The sequence below is a fragment of the Aquila chrysaetos genome, chromosome 14, assembly GCF_900496995.4.
Source record: "Aquila chrysaetos chrysaetos chromosome 14, bAquChr1.4, whole genome shotgun sequence".
Lineage (NCBI taxonomy): Eukaryota > Metazoa > Chordata > Aves > Accipitriformes > Accipitridae > Aquila > Aquila chrysaetos.
The window spans coordinates 32,928,523-32,949,392 of NC_044017.1; the positions used below are offsets into that span (position 1 = coordinate 32,928,523).

The window sequence follows — 20,870 nt, forward strand, 5'->3', positions numbered from 1 at the left end:
TGTCTGATCCTTTCACTGCCATGACAGTGCAATTTATTTCTTTATTTACGTAGAGAATTGCTTTCATAGGGGTATTATGAAATTTCAGTACCTTATAAATAGATGGGTATATGTAGTTAGCATCTACAGATGTTGTAGGGCAAAAATCTGGGAGGATTTAATGAGTGCAAATGGGGAAGGAGGGGAGGTTTAACATGTGAGACCTGAATATTTCATTCAGAAGACAAAGAAGGGAGGTAAGCAAGTATTCCTGATGTTTGACAGGAGGTTAATAACAAAGCAAGGCTAGGGTGAGAACATAGACTCCCTAGAAGGCAAACAGTGGTATTTTAAAATTGGTAAAGGAAGTCCGTGAAGATTGCTTCAAGGCTGAAATGCAAAGAGAATGGATTTTGTATTTAGTACAAAATATAGCAGTTGACTTGGACTCAACCATTCAGTGTCATAATGCAAAGAGTAAAATGATGGGAATATTTTTCTTAAGCGATAAATTGGACAAACTAAGTGCTGAGGTGAAATTGTCATGGATTGGAATTATTTCTTGTTCTCTCCTGACCCTAAAGTGGGCTTAGGGAGTGACAAATCCTTGATGAATCTAGGCAGTAGAGGAAGGAGAAGTGCAGATAGGAGGTACTAAGAATTTGATGTCAGTATAGTTGAAATGCATATGCTGCTGTCAGTTTGTTAATGTTTTCTGCTTCCGTGCCAGTTTGCATTGGGCTTTTTAGATTGAAGAAAAGAGGAAACTATCTCTGGCACAGGAGAAATAGTTCCTTACTACCCTGAGGCTAGTTTACCACGTGCTTCTGAACTCTCTTAAGTGTGTAGGCATATGAACAGATAGAGCTGGCCTGTTGTAGATGGAATTCAGAGGCGAGATTTTAGCTTAACGTCTGTCTGGCAAATACTTCCTGTGCGTGGGTGCAGTTGCTCCCTAGCAGCCCCAACAACAGCAAGTTTAAAAGATCCAGCCCATGATCAGTAAGTGCTTGTGTAAAACGTGACCGGAAGAGATCTGGTTTAGGACTTCATGTTATTAAAAGGTCACTGGTTTTTTTTTTCCCAGTCTCTCAGAAAAACATTTATAGCAGGAGTGCCCTGTACTGAAAACAGCTTCTAGTAGTTCTTATTTCCACAGATAATTATCCCATCTTGCCAGTGATGTTTAGATAAGCCTTGGCATTTTCCATAAAGTACTGAAATTAAGTACAAGACTTTGAAATAGACTCATTGTCTCATCTAATTGTTTTCAGTTGAAGCCAGAAAATGTACTTTAGTACTGAAGCCCTTGCCAAATAATTGTAAGATCCAGATGCTTTAAAATTAATGATTGCATGTTCTGTTGAGTCAGCTTTTTACTTTTGCAGGTTTTTAAAATTTAATTTCTTCGGAAAAATACGTGATATCTAGTATTCTCAGAAAGTGAGCAGCTTTTGTAAAGTACATACAGCAGATATTAATAACATGTGCTGACAAAGTGAGTGTAGTAAGTCTTTACTTATTTAAATAAACCTACAAGTGTCATATAACATAAACTACTCAACACAGAGAACCATCACAATGTATCCATTAGAAGTCTCTTACTATTAATTCAACCTTATGATTTATTGTAGAGCATGCAACATGGCTAAGGCAACGTGACTATATAATGTGAATGTTCTTTTTCTTCTCCTTCCCACTCCCTGCCCTGTTCCTGAAGACTATGTGCGGTATGCACATGGGTTAATATCAGAATATATTCCTGAAGATCTGAGTAAGGAGTTGTTAAAATACTTAGGGTAAGTATTGTTCCAGCTAGCTACTAGTTTTATATGGCATGCATTAATGTCCTTTCGGTCATTTCTATTGAATATTGAGATTTGTTCATCAAGGTTGCAGTGAATGACACAATAAGATTATATTTGCCACACTTTAAATGTGATTTTTTTTCAAACGTAGATTATGCCTTTCTGTTGTTCCTATGATGCTAAGGACCATGGGCTGGAGGAGAGATGTAATATATAAGTCTGATATGTCTGTTATCGCAGTTGCACCATGAAACCCTGAGCAATATATCCATTTTAAAGCAAGGCAGGGAAGGAAATCCAAAGAGTTAAAGCAATTTGTCCAGAATTGTCAAGCATGAGCAGCAGAGCCAGGAGTAGAATCCTTATCCCCAGTTGTCTTTCCTTTTCCCTACTCACTCGGTGCTTCTGGGATTTACCTTCACACATCTAATCTGTGTTAGTCTATATTTAAATCTGGAAGGTGAGCCAGCATCCTCATCCTGGCGTTCCCTGCCAGCAGCAGACTTTGCTTGGAGCATCACTGGGACCCTGCACCTGCCCCTCAGTTCAGTTCTGTTATGGTGGCCTATGGAAAAATGTGCAATTTGCAGCTTGAAGTCCCATAGTTTAACAGTTTCACTGAAGAGATGTTATGTGCTTTATAATATCATCTTACTAATAGCCAAGGTTTTCAAAAGTAAGGTGGAGTTTTCCTGTTTTCGTTGCCAGATCTAAGACCTTTTAAAAGAGTCCATGTTTCTGTATGGTGCCTGGCTCTGTTTTAATCTTAAGTCAGAAATACAGAGTCCATGAGCTGCTTTTTTTGCGAACGCATGCCATGTGTGAGCAGCTGATAACCAAAGCAGCCTTTGTGGGGAAGGAATTGTAATCTTTAGGTTGTGCAATCCAGCTCTCTTAATTTATAACTTAAAATCTTTTGTTCTACAGGCTCCCAGAACTTAGAAGCCCAGCACCAGAGCCACCATTGAAGGTAGGAGAGCATTAAGATATTGATAGTTACATTGTGTTGTAAGCTAAGTTCTCTGAATTATTATTACAACTGGACTAGGCTAAGCACTGGGTGCAGTACAATAGGTAAGCTGGCCTTGTGAAAAGCCAGTCTGAAATAACGCAAGTAATTTACCAGGTACTTCATATTTTTTAATAAGGAATGTTTTGGTTGGTTTTCCTGTTTAAAAAAGGGGAGGGAAAGAGAGAGACGTATTTTATGTTTTTGGTCAGCAGTCTTTTCATGCGTGTTTTGCTTATTTAGTTTTATTGAGGTTGATGGGACAATATGACCTCATAGGTTTTCTTTCATATGTAATTTATGAGGACCCTGAAAGGGACCTCCTGGGTCATGGATTCCCAGACAACCATGTTGGATAATCTCTCATACACTGACCATTCTTCACTGTGAGTCTCATTAGGATTTTTTATTTCCATTACTTCTCTTGGAAGACTGTTCTATAACCTCATTCCTCTGATGCTCAGAAACCTTCCTGTAAATTCCACCTTGAATTTATTCATGGCCAATTTATTCCCCTGCGCTTTTGTGCTAACTTTGTCATTGTTTTTTTTAATTGAAATGGCTCTTTTCCCTCCCTAACATTAGTTCTCTCAATGTGTAAAGGGAAAACATATATCCTTTCTGTTTTCATTTTGTGAAGCCAAACTTCATTGTGTAAGATGGGTTCTCCATTCCCTCATCATTACAGGAATATTCCAAGATGAATTAAAATGTTTCAAAACAGGTGACCAGAATCATATATAATTATTTATGATAAAACCTTTATTGGTGCAATATGATGGCATTCTTCCCTTCTTGTCTTAACTGGAAGTACTTTATCTCATTACATCTTAGAATCCCATTTGCCTCTATTACTGTGTGATGTACCAGATAGCTCACAGTCATGCTGTGAACAGTTAAGGCACACAGTTGTTTTTTTTCTACACTGCAATTTTTAGTTGATCAGCATTCAGATTTATGAGACATTCATGCCATTAGCTGCTGTGTACATGACCTTGTACTTCTGCACATTTCATCCGTTTTTAATGTTTCCAGTCTTGAATGTTCTCTGGCTTTTCCTTCACAGTGTTAAAAGCTCTTTAGGTATTCATAATGCTACTCAGTGGTGTACATTCAGCAAATGTTAGCATGCTGTTATCTTTAATTAACCATTAATGAACATTTTGAATAGATACTGTTCATGGCACTCCACTAGTAATCTCCATCTGATCCAATGACATCCCTTTCTGCCTTATTTGCCTTTGCTTCCCTTTTACCCAGTTTCTTACGTACCTTAAAATTCTTGTGTGATCTTTGTTTTCTATAATTTCAGTTGCTGAAGTGGCACCATGTCAAGTCCTCTGGCAATCCTTCACATTTTCTGTCACCAGAAAATGTGTTATCCTTGAGAAAAAAAGATAAGTCAGTAGGCATTACCTATGTTTGGTTTTCATTTACTCTAAATCTTTAATTATTCTCCCTTCTTTCACTTTTTCTCCTGGCTCCACTCTGGTGAGGCCTACTATCACTTTTTCCTCCTCCTTACATACAGATGGGTGTTTGGCTATTCTGCAGCAATATGGTCCCTACCTGATAGAACAGTTGCCAGGTTTTGCCTTTGGACTTGTGATTTTTGAGGCAGTCTCCCAACAGTGTCAGCCTATTGAGTTTTACATCTATGTTGAATAGAGTGATTTCTATTCTCTTTTCTGCCCCTGTGTTTAACCTCTTCATCTTTATTGAAAACAATTTACTGAGGTAAAGGATTTATTCCGTTTTGAGGCTACGCATAGATTAGCTTTAATGTCTATGCAATCCTTACTGTATAGCAGCTTCAGTTTTTCTTTTTTGATTACTTTTTTGCCTCTGTGGCTAAAGAACCTTCTACTATTTGTTTTAATTTCCTTTCCAAGGTCTAACTCAGCTTGACTTTTTGGCAGCTCTCACTTTATCCCAGTATTACCTGACCCCTAAAACAAATCTTTTTCTTTTTTTTTTTTTTTTTTTTTGGCAGTCTTTTTTTCCCCATTCATTGTAGAATTCTGCTTGCTCCTAGTATATATATATTGGGGGGGGGGCAGAGGGGGAATGTGAACGACACATGACTCTGTGTGCATCTGTGCGAGCAAGGGGGAACATTCATATAGCTTAGTCTGAGAAGTTCTTTTCCTCAAGATTTTTCACCTTGTTTGAAGTAAAAGATCCAAAATCACTTCTTCCATCTTTTTCTTTTACATTCCAAGTGTCCTCCTCACACATCAAGTCCCTTTGCTTTGGCTTAGAGAAGTAAGGCATATGGTTTGCAAAGTTTGCCCCTCTAGAATCAAGAACCCCACTTTTGATTATCCTTTCCATTTAATTTAAACTGAGGCACCCTATGTCTATTGAAACTAGGTTACTTACTACTCCGACCTTTGCTGCAATGTCCTTGCTACTTACCGAAACAAAGTCTAAAATAACCTCATTTCTGGCTGGTTCTGTGACTGTTCTGTTAAGTAGTATGTCAGCTAGCACATGCAGGAGTAATTGGGCCCTACTGTTATTAATAGCATTTGTTCTCCAATGTATATCCATGGATATAAGTTATTTCCATGTGGTTGGACAATTGTTCTGGCTGCACAGTTACTTGGCCCTTTGATTCAGTTAAGAATTATCTTTATGCATTGTAAGAAATATTAAACACACATCAGGAGCCAACTGATAGTCATTAGCCATATAAGCATGTTACAACAACTATATTAAACTACATGTGATGTACATTACATATTATGTATGAATAGCTTTTATACCATTGGGATAGTTCTGAGAATCTATTTTTAAAAATAGTTTTATTTCAGCAGTTTGGTTACAGAGGAAATGAGGCTTAGAACTGTTCAGTTGTTGGGCAGTGAAATCTTGCTGAGGATCTGATTAATTTCCAGAGCACTGACCAGGGTGTGTATGATGCTTCTGTGTTTAAGTCTTTGAAACTTCAGAGATTAAAACACTCCTTTGTTTCACAATCTTAGAGGAGCAAGGCAGGCTTGTACACTGGAACTTATAGTCTCCTTCAGACCATTTTTATTCACTTGCATTGACATTTCTCTTCATGAGGGCAAGGTGTATTGACAGACATAGGATTATTGCAAATAAAGATGGGTCTAACATGTATTCCCTATTATGGTAAAGTAATTGCATGTTTAGAAGTGATTTTAAAATAAATTCTGAAAGGAGGAGAGATTTAGAAACTTCAGTGGTTAACAGAAAAGCTATGACAGATTCTCTCTCTTATAATACAAGAGAAAACTGGGTACAGTCTGGACTCTGTGATTTAATGATTAAATAAAAATTACATGTTCTTTGTATTAATTGTAAGCCATTGATCTTGTGTTGTAATCGTCATACTGTCCAGTTTGTCAGCATAGGCAGTCTGGCCATTGGCAGATGATGAGAGATATCTACAAAGAATATGTAGGCTCTGCTACAACTAAAGAACAAATGCTTTGCTGAAATGCAAACATTTTGTTGTAAGTTTTAAAAACTTGTTTATCAGATTCCAAAAAGAGGAGAATAGTAATTATTCATTAGATTGTCATTTCAAAATGTACTCACAACACAGTAAAGGCTGATCCAGATGCCATTGAAATCAAAAGAAAAGGCTGCTGTTGGATCTGGTTCTAAGAGCTGAGAAATCTAAGCTGCAGACCTGGCTTCTGTGCCAAAGAAGGGGGGGGAAGAGAGAGAGATCACAAGCACCATAAACAAAATGAATAAAACAGGATTTTAAAATGTATGGTACCATCCAAGTTACTTGCAAAATCACTCTCTTTGGCACAAAAACTAGGAAGGCCACAGTTTAGATTTCACAGGATATTAAGGACAGGGTAGTAATATCAGATATATAATAATAATAAAAATAGTGTTGTAAAATACTATATACTTTTTTTTCCCCTTTGGAAACATACCAGGAAGTTTTCACCTTTAAACTAAACACATGCTCACAGTTTATGGAAAGAAATATTCATTCTTACAGCCTGATCATGTGAAATGCCGAGAACCGTTCACTTCCATTATTTCTGAAGTTAGAAGGCACACAGTACATGCAGAGTCAAGCTTCTTAATATACTGTTGGATTCAAGTGATGAAGCAGTCAGCAGAACTATGTCAGTGTTTCACTGTTGCTAAACTGTAGAAGCTAATTACTTCTAAAGGTTGTGCACAAACAGATAATAGACTAGATGATGGTCCACTTGTGTTGGCAGATAGCAGTAACACTGGAGTTGCTGCACAGTTCCACGAGACCATGGGGACCAGAGCCTAGGTTCCCTGGCTGTTAGACACTAACTTCCAACAGCTGCTCCATAAAGGTTCTCTGAATAGACTCTAACACCAAAGTCACAGTCATGGAAGTTAAAAATGGGATTCAGGTGATTTCTAGAAGTCATTCTTCAGAAAGCTAGGAAGAAGAAAATGCTTCCCATGACATTGAATGATCTCTTCTGAATACTGTAGAGATGGTATATATCCATGTGTAAAGAAGACAATTACAAAGAGAAATCTTCCACTGTTACTGCAGATTCTTCAGTTGATTGCCAGTCCTATTTTGGTGCTATCGTTACGTTATAAAGCCAAAGCTTTAAACTTCCATGTGTGTACATCATAAAAGTGGTTGACACAGCAACTTCCTCACTCTAACATTTCAGAAAAGGAAATTATCAGATGTCCCTGTGGAAGCAGAAGAAGACTATACTAAGTTTAACAGCAGCAATCTGAAAACCAAAAAGGTAAGCAAGCCTTGTGTTCATGCGTGTTTTGCTAAAGCATGGATTAATATCCAGCATTAGCACAGAGTGCCTATTTTCCTCCTCCAAAACACATCAGAAAAACAAATACAAAATGGCAGATGTCTGTAGTTATATCTCCTTGAACTTTTCATTCAGATTTAATTTGACTTTGATAGTCTTAATGTCCCATTCAGAACTCTTCTATACTGTTACTGTTTGACTGTGTTTTATCAGCGAACATTCCAGTGAACCTCACAGGCTTTGACACGTGTTAAGGTACTCAGCTAGTGTTTGCAAAGCTCTTTGAGATCTTTAGATGAGAAATCCTATGGCTTAGTGATAGCAACTGTTACATTTCAGTTATTTGAAAAAGTAACAAAGATGGCAGCATTCACTTGAATTCCAAGGGATGCTAAGACAGGCTTTATTTTTACCTAGAAATATTGCTTGTACATTTACTTATGTCAACTTAATGAAGTTAAATCAACACAGAGCTTGCTGATTGCCAGCTCCAACGCAAGATTGGACGCCAATTCAAATCTGAGTCCAGTGGTGCCTGCCACTGTACTATTCCTAGGAGAGCAACAGGGATGTGAAAAGAAATAGATTCTGACTGTGTGCGCCAAGGTTGTGAGGCTTGCACTGGCTTATTCCTCTGAACATTGAAAGAAAATGAATCCTTCTCCAGTCTATTGGGAACCAAAAAGGCACTCTGTGCTGGTCTTGTGACCTTCAGACTAATGCTGACTACTCTTTAGCCCTTTGCAAAGAGAAGCAGCTGGTGACAGATGCATTCCGTCCTCCCCCCAAAGCCCCCAGAATTTTTTGTACTCAGGGCACATGCTAGTTTTGAAGTAGGAAGAGGATTGCCCCCTAAGTGAAGGTGATAAATAGTTTAAAGTATGCATGTTTACCCCCTTCCTCCATTATGTACCTATAGCTTTTGAACTGAGCATAAAGATAGAAATAAACTGAGGAGAGATAATTCATTTTAACATTAAATATGATTTACTTCTGAAATAATGAAGCAAATTGATGAGAGAATCTGGGAAAGGAAAGATAGCTCTTGGACTCTGTACAGTATACTACTCTTTTTTAAATACTTTGGCAGTGGTTTTGTTTGTATAGTAACACAGACAATCATGCTGTTGTTGCCTATCTCCATCCTATCCATAACCTTCTAGCTGATCCCAAGTATTGTAATTGTGAAGTCCTGCAGACTGAGGAGTATCATAAAGAAAGGTCAATGCAAAGTTTTCTTAATAGGGAAAACAGCTAGAGATTTAAAACATAACATTTTAAAATGTAAGAAAGAAAAGAGGTCAGCTTTATAAAATGTGGCTCATAAAATGTGTTCTAGGTGTAAAAGTCTGGGAAGTTGTCCCAGTGGCCTTGAAGTGCTTTTCAGATTTTAGTTACCTTCTTCATTCTTAGTTCTTCCATCTCTGTTCCCTTTATTTCACTGTGCATAGAGTCTTTGATAATAAATCAGTGTGAATTATTCATCATCTGTAATGCAAGGCTGTAATTCAGCCTGCTGACAGCATAATCATGAGATTGAGTCGGAGGATACAGTATGCATCTGTTAGATTGCGTGCATTATTCCTCTTAATGTACACTCAGGGATTATCCCAAAGTAAACGTTTGAGTTAGGATACCTCATTCTGCAGAAAGGAAAGATGTTTTACCTCCTTGTCCTTGTAATTGATTCTCTGTCTTTGTCTGAGGCTAAGTAATTCGTGACAAGTATTTTTCTGTTTGAATAATCTCAAATTTGTTTTGTAAGGTTTCTCTCCTACAATTTAAAGCCTGCATAATATTATCTTTACTGCTGTATACTAAAAAAGCAATTCAACTTCTTGCTTGACTTCTGTATTTAGGAGTTTTTAGCTTATACTCCCCTCCTATGGAGATGCTGCTTAACTTTTTCTGTTTATCATTTCACTAACAGGCAAACAGCAAGATGTCTGCAGCACAGAAGGCTCTCGCCAAAGTTGATAAGAGTGGAATGAAATCCATTTCCACTTTCTTCAGCTCCAAACCTAAAGCATCAAAATAAAGCCTTGTTCTTGAAAGAGTTTTATACAGTGGTTATTTTTATGTTAAGCTAAAGATGTCTCCTGGGCTTTTTTGTTGGTATGGTATATGCAGGGCATGTCTATGTACATGGTGGAGTGTGTTGAAGAGATCTGTGAGTTAGTGTTGACAGAGCTGTTACGCCTCAGCGGGGCAAGGCAGTACCATGCAGATATTCCAGCCTGGGTCGGGAAGAGAGCCTAGCTGCATTAGCATGGTCCTGTGAGCTGAGAAGCAAGATTTAGCATGGTACCATACTGAACTGCTGCTTGTTCTAGAATAAGCTCAGTCAAGGCCACCACAGAGTTTTCTCCATTGCACTCCATTCTGGGCTGGAGACATGCCCTCCTTTGAGTTTTTAAGGAGAGTTTTTTCATTCATAAGGAGCATTATTTTTTGAGACTTTCTGGAGATTTTTACACAGTATAACACCAGAGTAGGATGGCGTCATTAGATTTTTATGTTGACTCAAGTCTAAGTGCTGATGTAAGCATTGCCAATCGTGGCAATTTATTGAGGCAAAGATAGTGTCTATATTGGGATTTGGGTTGTTTTGAATATGCTAGAAACAAATTGCAATAAATGTCAATGTGCATGTAATGCAATAAAGTGCTTTGTGTAACAAATTTGTGCGTGTTGTTTTTGCTGTATGCTTCAAGAGTTAGGTTAGTCTTCAGGACATTTCTTAAGGGGTTTTGGTATTTTCCTGTGTATAAATTTTAATCCTTAAAGAATTACAGGATCACTTTCGGCTTCCATGATAAATCTCTTAACACATAGCAATATAGGGGTATTTTTATGTTGAGTTCCAAGGTCAATAGGTCCTTACAAAAATAATTAGGGAAAGATTTATTTAAAGGCAAAACTGGGGTTTTAAAAGAAGCCTATTTCGAGCGGGATTCAAAAGCTTAAGTGTGAGTGTCTTAGATAAGGTTTAGTTTTATGAAGCTTTGCACAAGGTAGGACTGTTAATTAAAAAGCACTACTCACTCTTGGGTGTGTTCTTTCCTCATTACAGAGTATTCCTATAGATTCAGAGGGATAGCTGTCTGCTGTGTTGCAACTTCCCTGATTCACAGAATTGAAAAAGAGATGGCGTCACTGGGATCATTTGTATAGGTCTAGCCAGTTCTGCACAACACTCGTCGTTTCATCCACCAGCAGTTGCACAGAGTCCTTTCATTACTGTGGATCAACTACAATGTGTGTTTTAGAAAGACACTCTTAAGATAACGTCATTCTTTGCTACTTTAGCTCAGTAGAGAACCTGCCTGTATCCCTTGATAATTGGGAGTTTCAGAGAAACCAGGGGTTTCTTCATTTTTGCCATTTTTCCACTTCAGACTTGCTTGCTGCCATTTACAACCCTTGGATTACAGTGGTGTCTGTTAGGTTGAAGAGCTCTGTGGCATTCTCTTCCAACCAGAAAGCAATGAGAAGCCTTGCTATGTTGTGTGCGGTTTTGCAATTGTTGTTGGGGTTTGTATGCCTTTCAGACCAGTGTTTTTTTCAAAGTTTCAGACATAGTTTGTAAATGGGGAAGTCAGTATGGTTGGAATTCCAGATAGAGGAGAATAATTTGGAAATCTATGGAATTACTATCTCTGATTACAGAGAGATTTATTTAACAAATGTGGATAGCGTCCCAATAGCGTACAGTGTTCCCAGTTTTAAAAATGTTTGTCTGAAGTGGATTATCTAGACCCAAAATGAAGCTCCTTAGAAAAAAAATGCTTTTCAGGCATTCTGAGGAATCACTACTCTAAGTCTTCCTTATCTCTGAAAATCAACCCATAGTATTAGTGCTTGAATGTAGGCTGAGAAGTGTGTGATTCAGATGCAGAGACTTCACTGATTTTTTTATTTAGAATCATTCTCCCCGGTCATTTGGTGCTTTAATAAAATTCCAGGCATGAATGTCAACTTTTTGAAACAATATAGGGGGATGGAGAGCAGTAGGGAATAGAAAAAACCCAGGAATTGCTACGTGGAGCCATAGAGAAATTCCTGTTATACCATACTGCCTTGTTGCTCAGCTGTCTTTAGCAGAATTTCACCAGCCCTATCGGTAAAGTTTCCTTTTCTGACATTAACTATCACACAAGTTTAAAATTTAATAGCAGGTGTCATTGTCTGTGACAATTTCTGTGTGCACCACTTTTAGATTTGCCATCTTGCTTTTTTCTCACCTTACTTGCCTCAGCTGTAACTGAAGACCAGCCCTGTAGCAGCACATATTGGTTTATCCGATGGGTCTTTGCTGTGATTGGAAAGAACTAGCATTTGGTGAGCCCAGAATGAGCAATCGCAGTCATGAACTGTAAGGGTTCGATTTTGAAAAACATTCAGCCTAGCCCAGCAGTCAAAGGAACCCCCTGACTTCAGATCAGTAGGAGCACCAGTGATGACAACTTTTGAAAACCACCACTCGCAAGTGCAGGATAATGTTAGGAAAAAAAAAAAGAACAGGCACGTGCTGTCACATTAATGGCATTTTATGCAGTAAGCAACATCCTGGGGAGTATTTTGGTAAATGAGAGGAAAGGAGTTGTGTTTCTATTAATGGAAAGCCAATTCCAAGCACTAGAAGATGTTGAGACAGCAGACAAGCATGGGATGGATGTTTGAGTGGAAAACCAAGAATGGGAGAGAGTTACATCAGAAACAGGAACTGTGAGGTAGGACAGTTAGATGGTAGAAGCTTTTCTAGATATTTAAATCTGCTAGGTTTAGGGGTTTGGTTTCTAGTAGTTCAAAAATTTTGTGAAGTAAAGTTTGGAAATGTGTCTTTTCATTGACTGAACAGTTCAAGAACCTTTCTTCTAAGAAAAAAGTCCCAGTTTCTCTGGTCAGAATTCAAGACAGAAGGAGGACAATTGGGATAGAAATGGGAGGCCTTTGTGCTGACTTCAGATCTGGGGTACTGATTTGTATTTTTTCTTTCTCTGTACATGACTTTCACATCTGCCCCTGCACTCAAGGACCAAGTCTAGAGTTCTTCCTCTGTGCATAGATGCGTTGTGCTTTAGTGTGTCACATCTCGACTTCAGCTGTCAGCTATGCCGTAACTTAGAACAATAGTAATTTTATTAGTGACTGTGCTTTTGGTTGGGCAGGAATTTGTGCATGACAAAAAAAATAAGCCATTTCCAAAAGCCATTAGAGCTTTCACGTGAAAACAAAAACTTTTCCCTTTAGGAAAGAATGAAATACATTTAGTAACTTTGAAACTTCCTCAACATGTAGCTGTAAGAAGTTATGAAGAGCATATGGTGCCAAATACATAAAGCAATATTTCCTACCACAACGAGGATTTAAATATAGTTACTCTGCCTGGCCAGCAGTAGCAGTAGGTCATTATGAAGTGCTGCTTTGCTATTTCTTCCTTGGTTAGTTTAGTCTGAAACAATATGCCAGCACCACTACAGAAATGTGGTCTGTCTTTATTTCTTTTTCTGGATTAACATGTCATCTCTCCATGTACATGTAAATATCTGATGAGTTGTGATGCTTTTATAGTTGTTGTTTTGGGAATAAGCAACTCTTACGTTTCTACTTTTTTAAATTTCACATTGCAAGTGGATTGACATCAGTGGGCACGGAAAAATTAATATGGAAATACCAGCACTGACTTAGGGACATGTAAGGGTTGAACTTGCACATCATTTTCAGTCTTAAGTAATAAACTTAGTTCTATTTGTAGAAGTGACAACTGGTGATTTGAATATTTTCAGTGGAAAAGGCAGCATAGTTGGCAGAATTTGCCTTCAGATCTGAAATTTAGAAGACTTCAGTGATGCTTGTTTTCAGGTGTTCAGTTGCATCTGACTTGATGTTTTTTAGAGGGAAACTAAATGCATGGGTGCTTATTTGAATAGATTAATGTTTATGACTAGGGTTTTCTCTTTCCTTTTTAGATGCCTGCGCAAAGACATGCAAAGAAGAAATGAAAGGAGCATAAGGAGACTCGCTAATATTATTTTAACTTGCCATAATCTCAAAGCAGCTTTTAAAGGCTTTTTTTACACACTTTCTGAAAATAAATGCTTGAAGTTAGACATGCCCTGTTCCAAGAAAAAGTAAATCTCAGCAGATTAACATTGTTAAATATGCGGTGTGTTAAACATACACTGCTTCAAATTTTATAGCTTATACACTATTGGTCTATCGGGCCCTTCCAGGAAAGCACTTACGAGCATGCCTAATGTTAAGCACATGAGCAGTGATCTTAAATTCAGCAGCGTTGTTCATGTGGGTAAGTGCTTTGCTGGATCAGCGCCTAAAGTCCTGTTAGGTGCTGAGCATCCTGATCTATATCCAGCAAAGCACTTACGTCCATGCTTATCTTGAAGTGGAAGAGCCAGTCTAGCTAACATTTGTGCATTAGCGTTCACCATAAAATCTCTCTTGGCACAATGACTCACGTGCTTAAAATTAAGCACCTGCCTGAGTATTTTGCAAGGTCAGACCAACAACATCCTTGAGCAAGTCTTAAATAATTACTTGATTTTGTATGAATTTTCTTTTTTTGTACTCATTTTTTTAACAGAGTATATGATTGTAGTGGCCATAATTACAAGTTTTAGAAGCTGCGAAGCAAAATGTGTTGGATGCAATTTTCTTCTTTCTTTTTCAACATCTAGCCAAATTCAGCAAGATGGCCTTTTTGGACTAGAATTGCAATGTTCAGACATGGAATCATCCAAAATGAAAAAAAGTTAACTCTATTTTTTAGGACATTTACATTTTTTGAAATCATTTCACTGAGTTTGATTTACATGGTTTTGTCCAACCCTGACCTATCATCCAGAAGACGTCACCTAGCTCAGGTTGTGTGGACAGTCTGACTCTTCAAGTGCGAAAGCTTGAGGTAGGATGTGTGTTCAGAAGGGCAGATGGAGAAGCTGTATTTTTATTTAACTTCTTTTGTTCTAAGGGATTGAAACCTTAAAAACGTGTATAAAATAACATGTACATTTTGTGTTGAGACCTAAACCAAAACCTTTGTAATCCCCCAGGTAAAAAAAAAGACCTAATTATTTATTATTTTTTTTACTCATGTAAGAAGTGCTTTCTGTGGAGTGAACTTCAATCAAAATGTCAACCTGAGTCTACATAAAACATACAGAAAATGGATGCTAATGAGATCATTAAGTGATCTGTGTCGGATGCAGTCTGATGTTTTTAACTTAAATACCTGTTTATCGAACTACCATTAATATCTAACTCTTTGCTACAAAACTTTTTAAAAGTAATAATTGACAGCATTTTGAACATAATGAATGTGTACCTCTGTAAATTTTAACTATGACCCCAGTTCACAGACACCGACAGCAAATGCCTAAACGTTCTGTAAAGCTTGAATATATTTGAAGCATTCTAGATAAGTAGTAAAAAAAGATTTTGCTTCCACTCTGGCAAATTCTGCCTAACTTCAAGTCAAATGAGAGCTGCAAGAAGAGTTTATTAGGACATTGCTGAAAAATAAATTCCAAGACAAAGAGGCAATAGCTTATTCAACTTTCTTTTCAACTGATTCTGATCAACCCTGTTTCAGAATAGGAAAAACCTGAACTGTTAACCATTTACAAATCATGTATGAAAGGAAATGTAATCTGAATGCTTATTTTTGAAATTTGCACTGAATTCTTTTTGTTACTTTTACACTTGTCTGGTTAAGCAATGTGCACTGTCCCTTTTCAAGGAGAAAATATTTATTTTAACATAGTTTTCTAGACAGTACTGCAAGAATATTATATGGGTCCAAGATTAAATTTCTGTTTTTCTAGCTTACTTTTTAAAAAAGCTTGATGTATGAATAAGATTATGTATTTCAAAGTGTCATTCCATTTTTTGTAAGATTTTATTTGTAATTCGTGTACAAGAAAGAAATAAATATCTTTGGCATAATTTGTTGATTATTACTTCATGAATTTCACAGAGAAATGCAAAGAAAAATGCAGTTGGACTACTAATTCTGTTAGCCTCCACAAGGTAGTCAGTAATTCTTAGACTGAGTTGAAGGAAATAATGAATCCTGAGATAGATACGACTCTAAAAGTTCATTAAGACAGACTCAGTGAAGCAGTGAGGCTAATCCTTGAGGACCTTACTGTACAGATGTTCTAGTGAAAACCCATTTCTGTGTACATATAGTTGTTGGCATAAGTACTCTGGGTATTTTGATTTTCATGAACATGGTGGTGAATCTCTGAGCGATAGTAGGAGGAGGAGAGTGGAGGTGAAGATAATGATGTGATATTCATGTCTTCTCTTACATATTTTGTGTTCTTTACCATCACTTATGTAGTATATAGGTACTCCGTTACAGACTTAGGCAGAACTGATAGACAATTCTTTTCCATGTTTTTTTGTAGCAGACAGTTAATCAAACACAAGGGAAAAGCTGTTCCTCTGCCAAAACATTATCTTCGTATCACCAGGATGCCATGCTAAGTGCTGACATGAGGCTTCAAGGCTGTTAGAAGCTTTATTGCCATTTCATTTGTAAAATCCAGAGAACAAGGGGCAAAGCAAAGGTGGCGTTTCTTTTATTTGGCAGTCAAGTTTGTTTATTGGTATTAATGACAACCAAGCAAGAAAAGCAGTAAGATTTGTACCATTTCATAAACCCATCACTCACCAGCTCTTATCTGTAGGAACAGAATTACCAGTGCTAAGGACAAAGCACTAAGGCAGCTTCTATTGAAATATGAAATAGCATTTACAGTGCTTAGCTCAATAAAGTCAATTTGCAGAGTAACACAAAGACTAAAGAAAATGGCACATTGCTTTACGTCTTTGAAGAACTGCCATAGCTCAAGTGTCTAAGCTTAGCTCTCTGGTACCCTCTGTGTGCACAGCTGTTAGGTCTCTTAGGGTCTGTCACATTGCAAATTGCCCTAATTTTTCCAAAGCTCCCTTTTAAAATGCGTTTGGGACCCTGAGATAGTTGCAAAGCAAGCAATGTTACCACAGGTAAAACAACGCCCCAGTGAGGCTCATCAATTTTTAAAAGGGGAAGCTAATAGAAAAGTGAAAAGCTGTGCTTTAAACTCTGGCTTCTAATTTGGGCTAATGTTCGTTGTTGCATTCACCCTTTGTCTTTTCATTCTGAAGGCCTGATTCTTTTTCAAAAGATGTTTTTCAAAAGATGCTGACTTGGTACAGCCCTACCTCCCCTTGACTTCAGGCCAGCTAAGGAAACTGTTTCAGAACAGGCACCCGCATTCATGAAGACAGCCAAAATCAAAGCTTTCTGCAACCCTACAGATGAGTGAAGCCGGTCCTGGTTGTGAATGGAACCACCAGCCGCTTCCTCTTGAATTTGCTGTGCAGCTGGCATTGCTAGAGGTTCTTCATGAACAGTTCAAACTTGATTTAGTAGGAGTGAAAGTAAAAAAGTAGCGGATATACTTTCTGATCTCGCAGCCAGTCCTACAGCGGAGGAACTGAGCAGAATGGTTACAGAGGTTGGTAGCCAGGGATAACGGAAGCTTCCCTGAAGGAAGTCACTAAAGAGTCATCCCACCTCATTTTAACCACCTGAGAGTTAGGTCCCTACGCACCTCTGCGCAGCTTCTCTGTTATTAATGGAGAGCATCCTGAAAAGGTGACTTTTCCGGGAAGAATTGTCTGCCGGAGCTGTGGCTTTTTCTCGTGCACAGTGAGATGAGCCTAGATGCTCTGTGTGTGTGTGTGTGTGTGTGTGTGCCTGCACACACCATTTGTAGATGGCTGTCTTCAGCATGACTGTAGTGCTTTCAAGAATTGGAGGCAGTCCTGTGTTTGAGGAATTGAATTTAGCCTCCAGGCTAGACAGGATAGGTCAGGCTCTCAAGACCTCTTTAGCTTTCCAATAAGTATTGTTTCTCTCTTCTCTCTCCTCATTTTATAAATACATAATAAACTTAATTTTTAACCTGTTCTGCTGGGAGGGGAAACCTCCCCTCTCCACCCTACAGATTATATTCTGCAGTGTTGCCATATCATTTTCCTTTAGAGCCCACTAAAACAATCATTGAAATTTTGCCCTATTGCTTCCCCCCCCCCCCCCAAATCACTGTTCTATGTTTGAGAGGGCAAAATTTGTTTGCAATAATTTTGCAGTCCGCTCTCTGGTGCCTAAAAACATTCCCATCAGCCCACAAGGAAGCACTGAGGAGTTGGACTAGACCATCTGCTTTATCTGCAAGCAATGAAGGTAGGTAAGTTGATCTGGGCCTCTCCCCCGCCTTTCCAGATGTACTCTTGTGACTGATTTTAAGGAGTTTTAGCCCCTTAATTTCCAGTTATTGTTTCTCAGCTGTTAACTGCCCCCTGCCCCTTTGGCTGCGATGCTGTGACTTATTGCGCGAGGCACATTCAGCCTTTCAGTGTGAATTAGAACAGCAACCAACAGCCAGAGGGTCGTAACTGTTTAAGCTGTTAAGGCTCAGCTGAAAGGGTATATCCAAGTGTACTTCAGCTCTCTGTCCCTCAATCTATAAACTGTGAATTATGTCTCCCTACCTCATCACAGTAAGTTGTGACAGTTACTAGCTCACAGGATTACACTTTAAGTAAAAATACATTTAAAACTGAATCCGGTAAACTCAACCTGAACTTCTTTGAATTCCCGTATGCTTACCGCAAGCAGGAATACCTCTTTGGAGACCAGAGCTACACAGAGACTCTGATCTGCTCCGAAGTCAGGAAAAGCAATGTGAGACGACCGCTTGGTTCGTAACACCGTGTGAGGCAGACAACCTGCTGCAGAGTAACCGGGCCCTGACCCAGGCTCCCAAAGCTTGGTGGAGGGAAGATTTTCTCTAGATCCAGGTCATCAGTTGTTGGTTTAGGCTGGGCGCTGCGGAAGAGAAGCTTTGTGGAAGACGTAATGCTGCCATTTGTTCCCATGGACAAAAGCCCCTACAGTTTTTGTGCTGCTTTGGTATGATTTTGCCCTTAGTAAGCACAAATTGTAACTTCTGGCTTTCTGGAGTCTGGTTATACCATAAGCCTAGCAAAAAACCCCCATGTTCATGAGATTTTAGCAGGATAGTTGCTCCCAGGATAACTTATTGAATGACAGGGTATTTGGGCAACTTGCAAGATCTGTGAAGACAAGGAGAGATTCCCCATGCGCACTCCTCCCAGGCAGGACAGGATTTTAACCTTTGCAAGTGCTCCACATCCATAAGCACGTGCTCTGCTCCAGCTCTAAGCAGCTGGAATGGCGGCAGAACTGGAGTGAGATTGAAATGAGGAAATAAGTTTGAATGTAGCGGGGAAATCTAGCAGAGACAGGGACAGGTTCATCCCGCTCTGCTCAGTGTTTGTCAGGCTGCACCTGGAGAACTGTGTCCAGTTCTGGTCCCCACAATTCAAGAAAGATGTGGACAGACTGGTGAGGTTCCAGAGGAGGGCCACGAAGATGGTCAAAGGGCTGGAGAACCTGCCCCATGAGGAAAGACCGAAAGAGTTAGGTCTTTTCTCCCTGGAGAAGGGAAGGCTCAGGCAGGACCTCATCACAGTATTCCAGTAGTTAAAGGGCAGCTACAAAGAGAAATGAGGCTCTCTTAAGTCACATGGAGAAGACAAGGGGCAACAGGTATAAATTGCACTGGGAGAGGTTTTATCTTGACGTAAGAAATTAATGTTTTACAGTAGGAACAACCATTCACTGGAACAGCCTCTCCAGGGATGTGGTAGAGTCCCCATCGCTGGAGGTTTCCAAGACGCGACTGGACGGTGCTAGATAATCTCATCTAGGCTCCCCTTCCCACAAAAGGCTGAACCAGATGATCTTTCGAGGTCCCTTCCAACCTGGGTTGTTCTGTAATTCTACAGATGTAGATGGATGTACATTACATAGATTCTGTACATTACAGAATGTAATGGATGTGCTGCCACAGAACGGCAGTGAGTGTGCTATGTCCCTTTCTCCCAGCCAGTCGGTTAGAGAGCACAGCTTTGGCAGAGGAGACTTTCAGGGAGGATTGTCTGCTGTGTTTTTTGTTTCCAAGGCAAATTGTCCCTGTGTGCATATGTCGGGCTCGAAGAGATCGGCATTTTCCTTCCAGGGCTGCTGCTTGGTGACCAGCAGCATGGGCCAAGTGATCTCCTACAGGGATCAGAGTATTTTTTTCACAGGAAGTTATGGGGGAAAAAAGGCTCAAGATAGGACGGGCAGAGAGGAGAGAGAGCGCTTGGACAGCACAGGGGAGCAAAGAGGACCGAGGTTCAGCACTTTTCCATCCTCTCATTTTGTCTGGGAGTTGTGCAGTAAACGTTCTTTACTTGTGCCAGTAGTATGTGAAAACCACTAGGTAGCAGGCAACTACTAAAAAGCAGTAACTCATTAGAATGGACATGCTACTCCACGGCAAGAAGAAAACGTTACTGGACCTTTTTAAGAGAAAACCACCACAGAAATGAGTTTGCCAGTAGCACTTACGAGGATCAGAGGGATTCTGGGTCCAGAGTTTTCCAGGGCCTTTTTCAGCAGTTCTTTATAGAAGACTGTTTATTTTTACAGTGTACAAAAAAGTCCTGCTTGGCTTTGAAGACCACTGAGAGATGAGGTATCTGTCCCAGAGGACTTGCAGAATAACTACAAACAGTGACATTCTCAGATGTCCTCATACTTGTGTCCACGTGTTCTGCTCTATGTGCACATTAGTATTTTTAACTCTGCCAAAGTGCAACCACACAAGTCCTGTTGAGCAGAATGGAAGTTGTGTAGCTAAATTCTGTCCTGGGGTTTGAAAGCATTGAGTTTAAATGAGGAGTGCTAATTAACATACTTAAATTTATACATTGGCAGAGCCTAAGCCATTATACTCACAACACCTGGTCTCCATGAGTGAAGGGAAGGGCTTGGGGAGGAACAGATAGCTCCGGTAGGTCAACACCTAGTTGCACACCTGGTGTCAATCGGGCATTTACGACCGCGGGACTCACTCTGAGGATTGAGGCCTGCTAGGGAGAGATGGGATCCACCTGGCAAAGCGGAGGAAAAGCACCTTTTGACCAACCTGGTAAGGAGAGCTGAACTAGGAAGGACAAAGGAGGGAGGTGACCCTCTTACATGAGGTAGCAGCGTACAAGGTCAAAAACAGGCTGCAAATATAAAGCAGGGCAAAGGGATGCTTGCCTCAAGTATAATTACACAAATGCAGTCAGTCTGGGAAACAAGCAGGAGGAACTAGAGCTCTGCGTGCAGCCACACCACCATTGGTGTAACAGACGTAGCGGGACAGTTTGCCCAAGCAG

General features: G+C 39.4%; 1 protein-coding gene across 7 annotated transcripts in view; it reads left to right on the top strand.

Moving 5' to 3' along the window:
* RNASEH2B (ribonuclease H2 subunit B) overlaps positions 1 to 15,471 on the top strand; it is a 44,495-nt gene extending 29,024 nt beyond the window's left edge. For 3 of the 7 annotated variants that reach the window (XM_030036418.1, XM_030036419.1, XM_030036422.1), the window contains 4 exons: positions 1,700 to 1,778; positions 2,715 to 2,757; positions 7,458 to 7,538; positions 9,490 to 10,240. In XM_030036418.1, coding sequence (XP_029892278.1) covers positions 1,700 to 1,778; positions 2,715 to 2,757; positions 7,458 to 7,538; positions 9,490 to 9,597 — 311 coding nt within the window. In that variant the 3' untranslated portion in view covers positions 9,598 to 10,240. Of the gene's footprint in view, positions 1 to 1,699; positions 1,779 to 2,714; positions 2,758 to 4,108; positions 4,198 to 5,615; positions 6,120 to 7,330; positions 7,539 to 9,489; positions 10,241 to 13,531 lie in introns of those variants that run through there. The other 4 variants (XM_030036420.1, XM_030036421.1, XM_030036423.2 and 1 more) reach the window with 4 other exon arrangements.
* Positions 15,472 to 20,870: the final 5,399 nt, after the last annotated feature.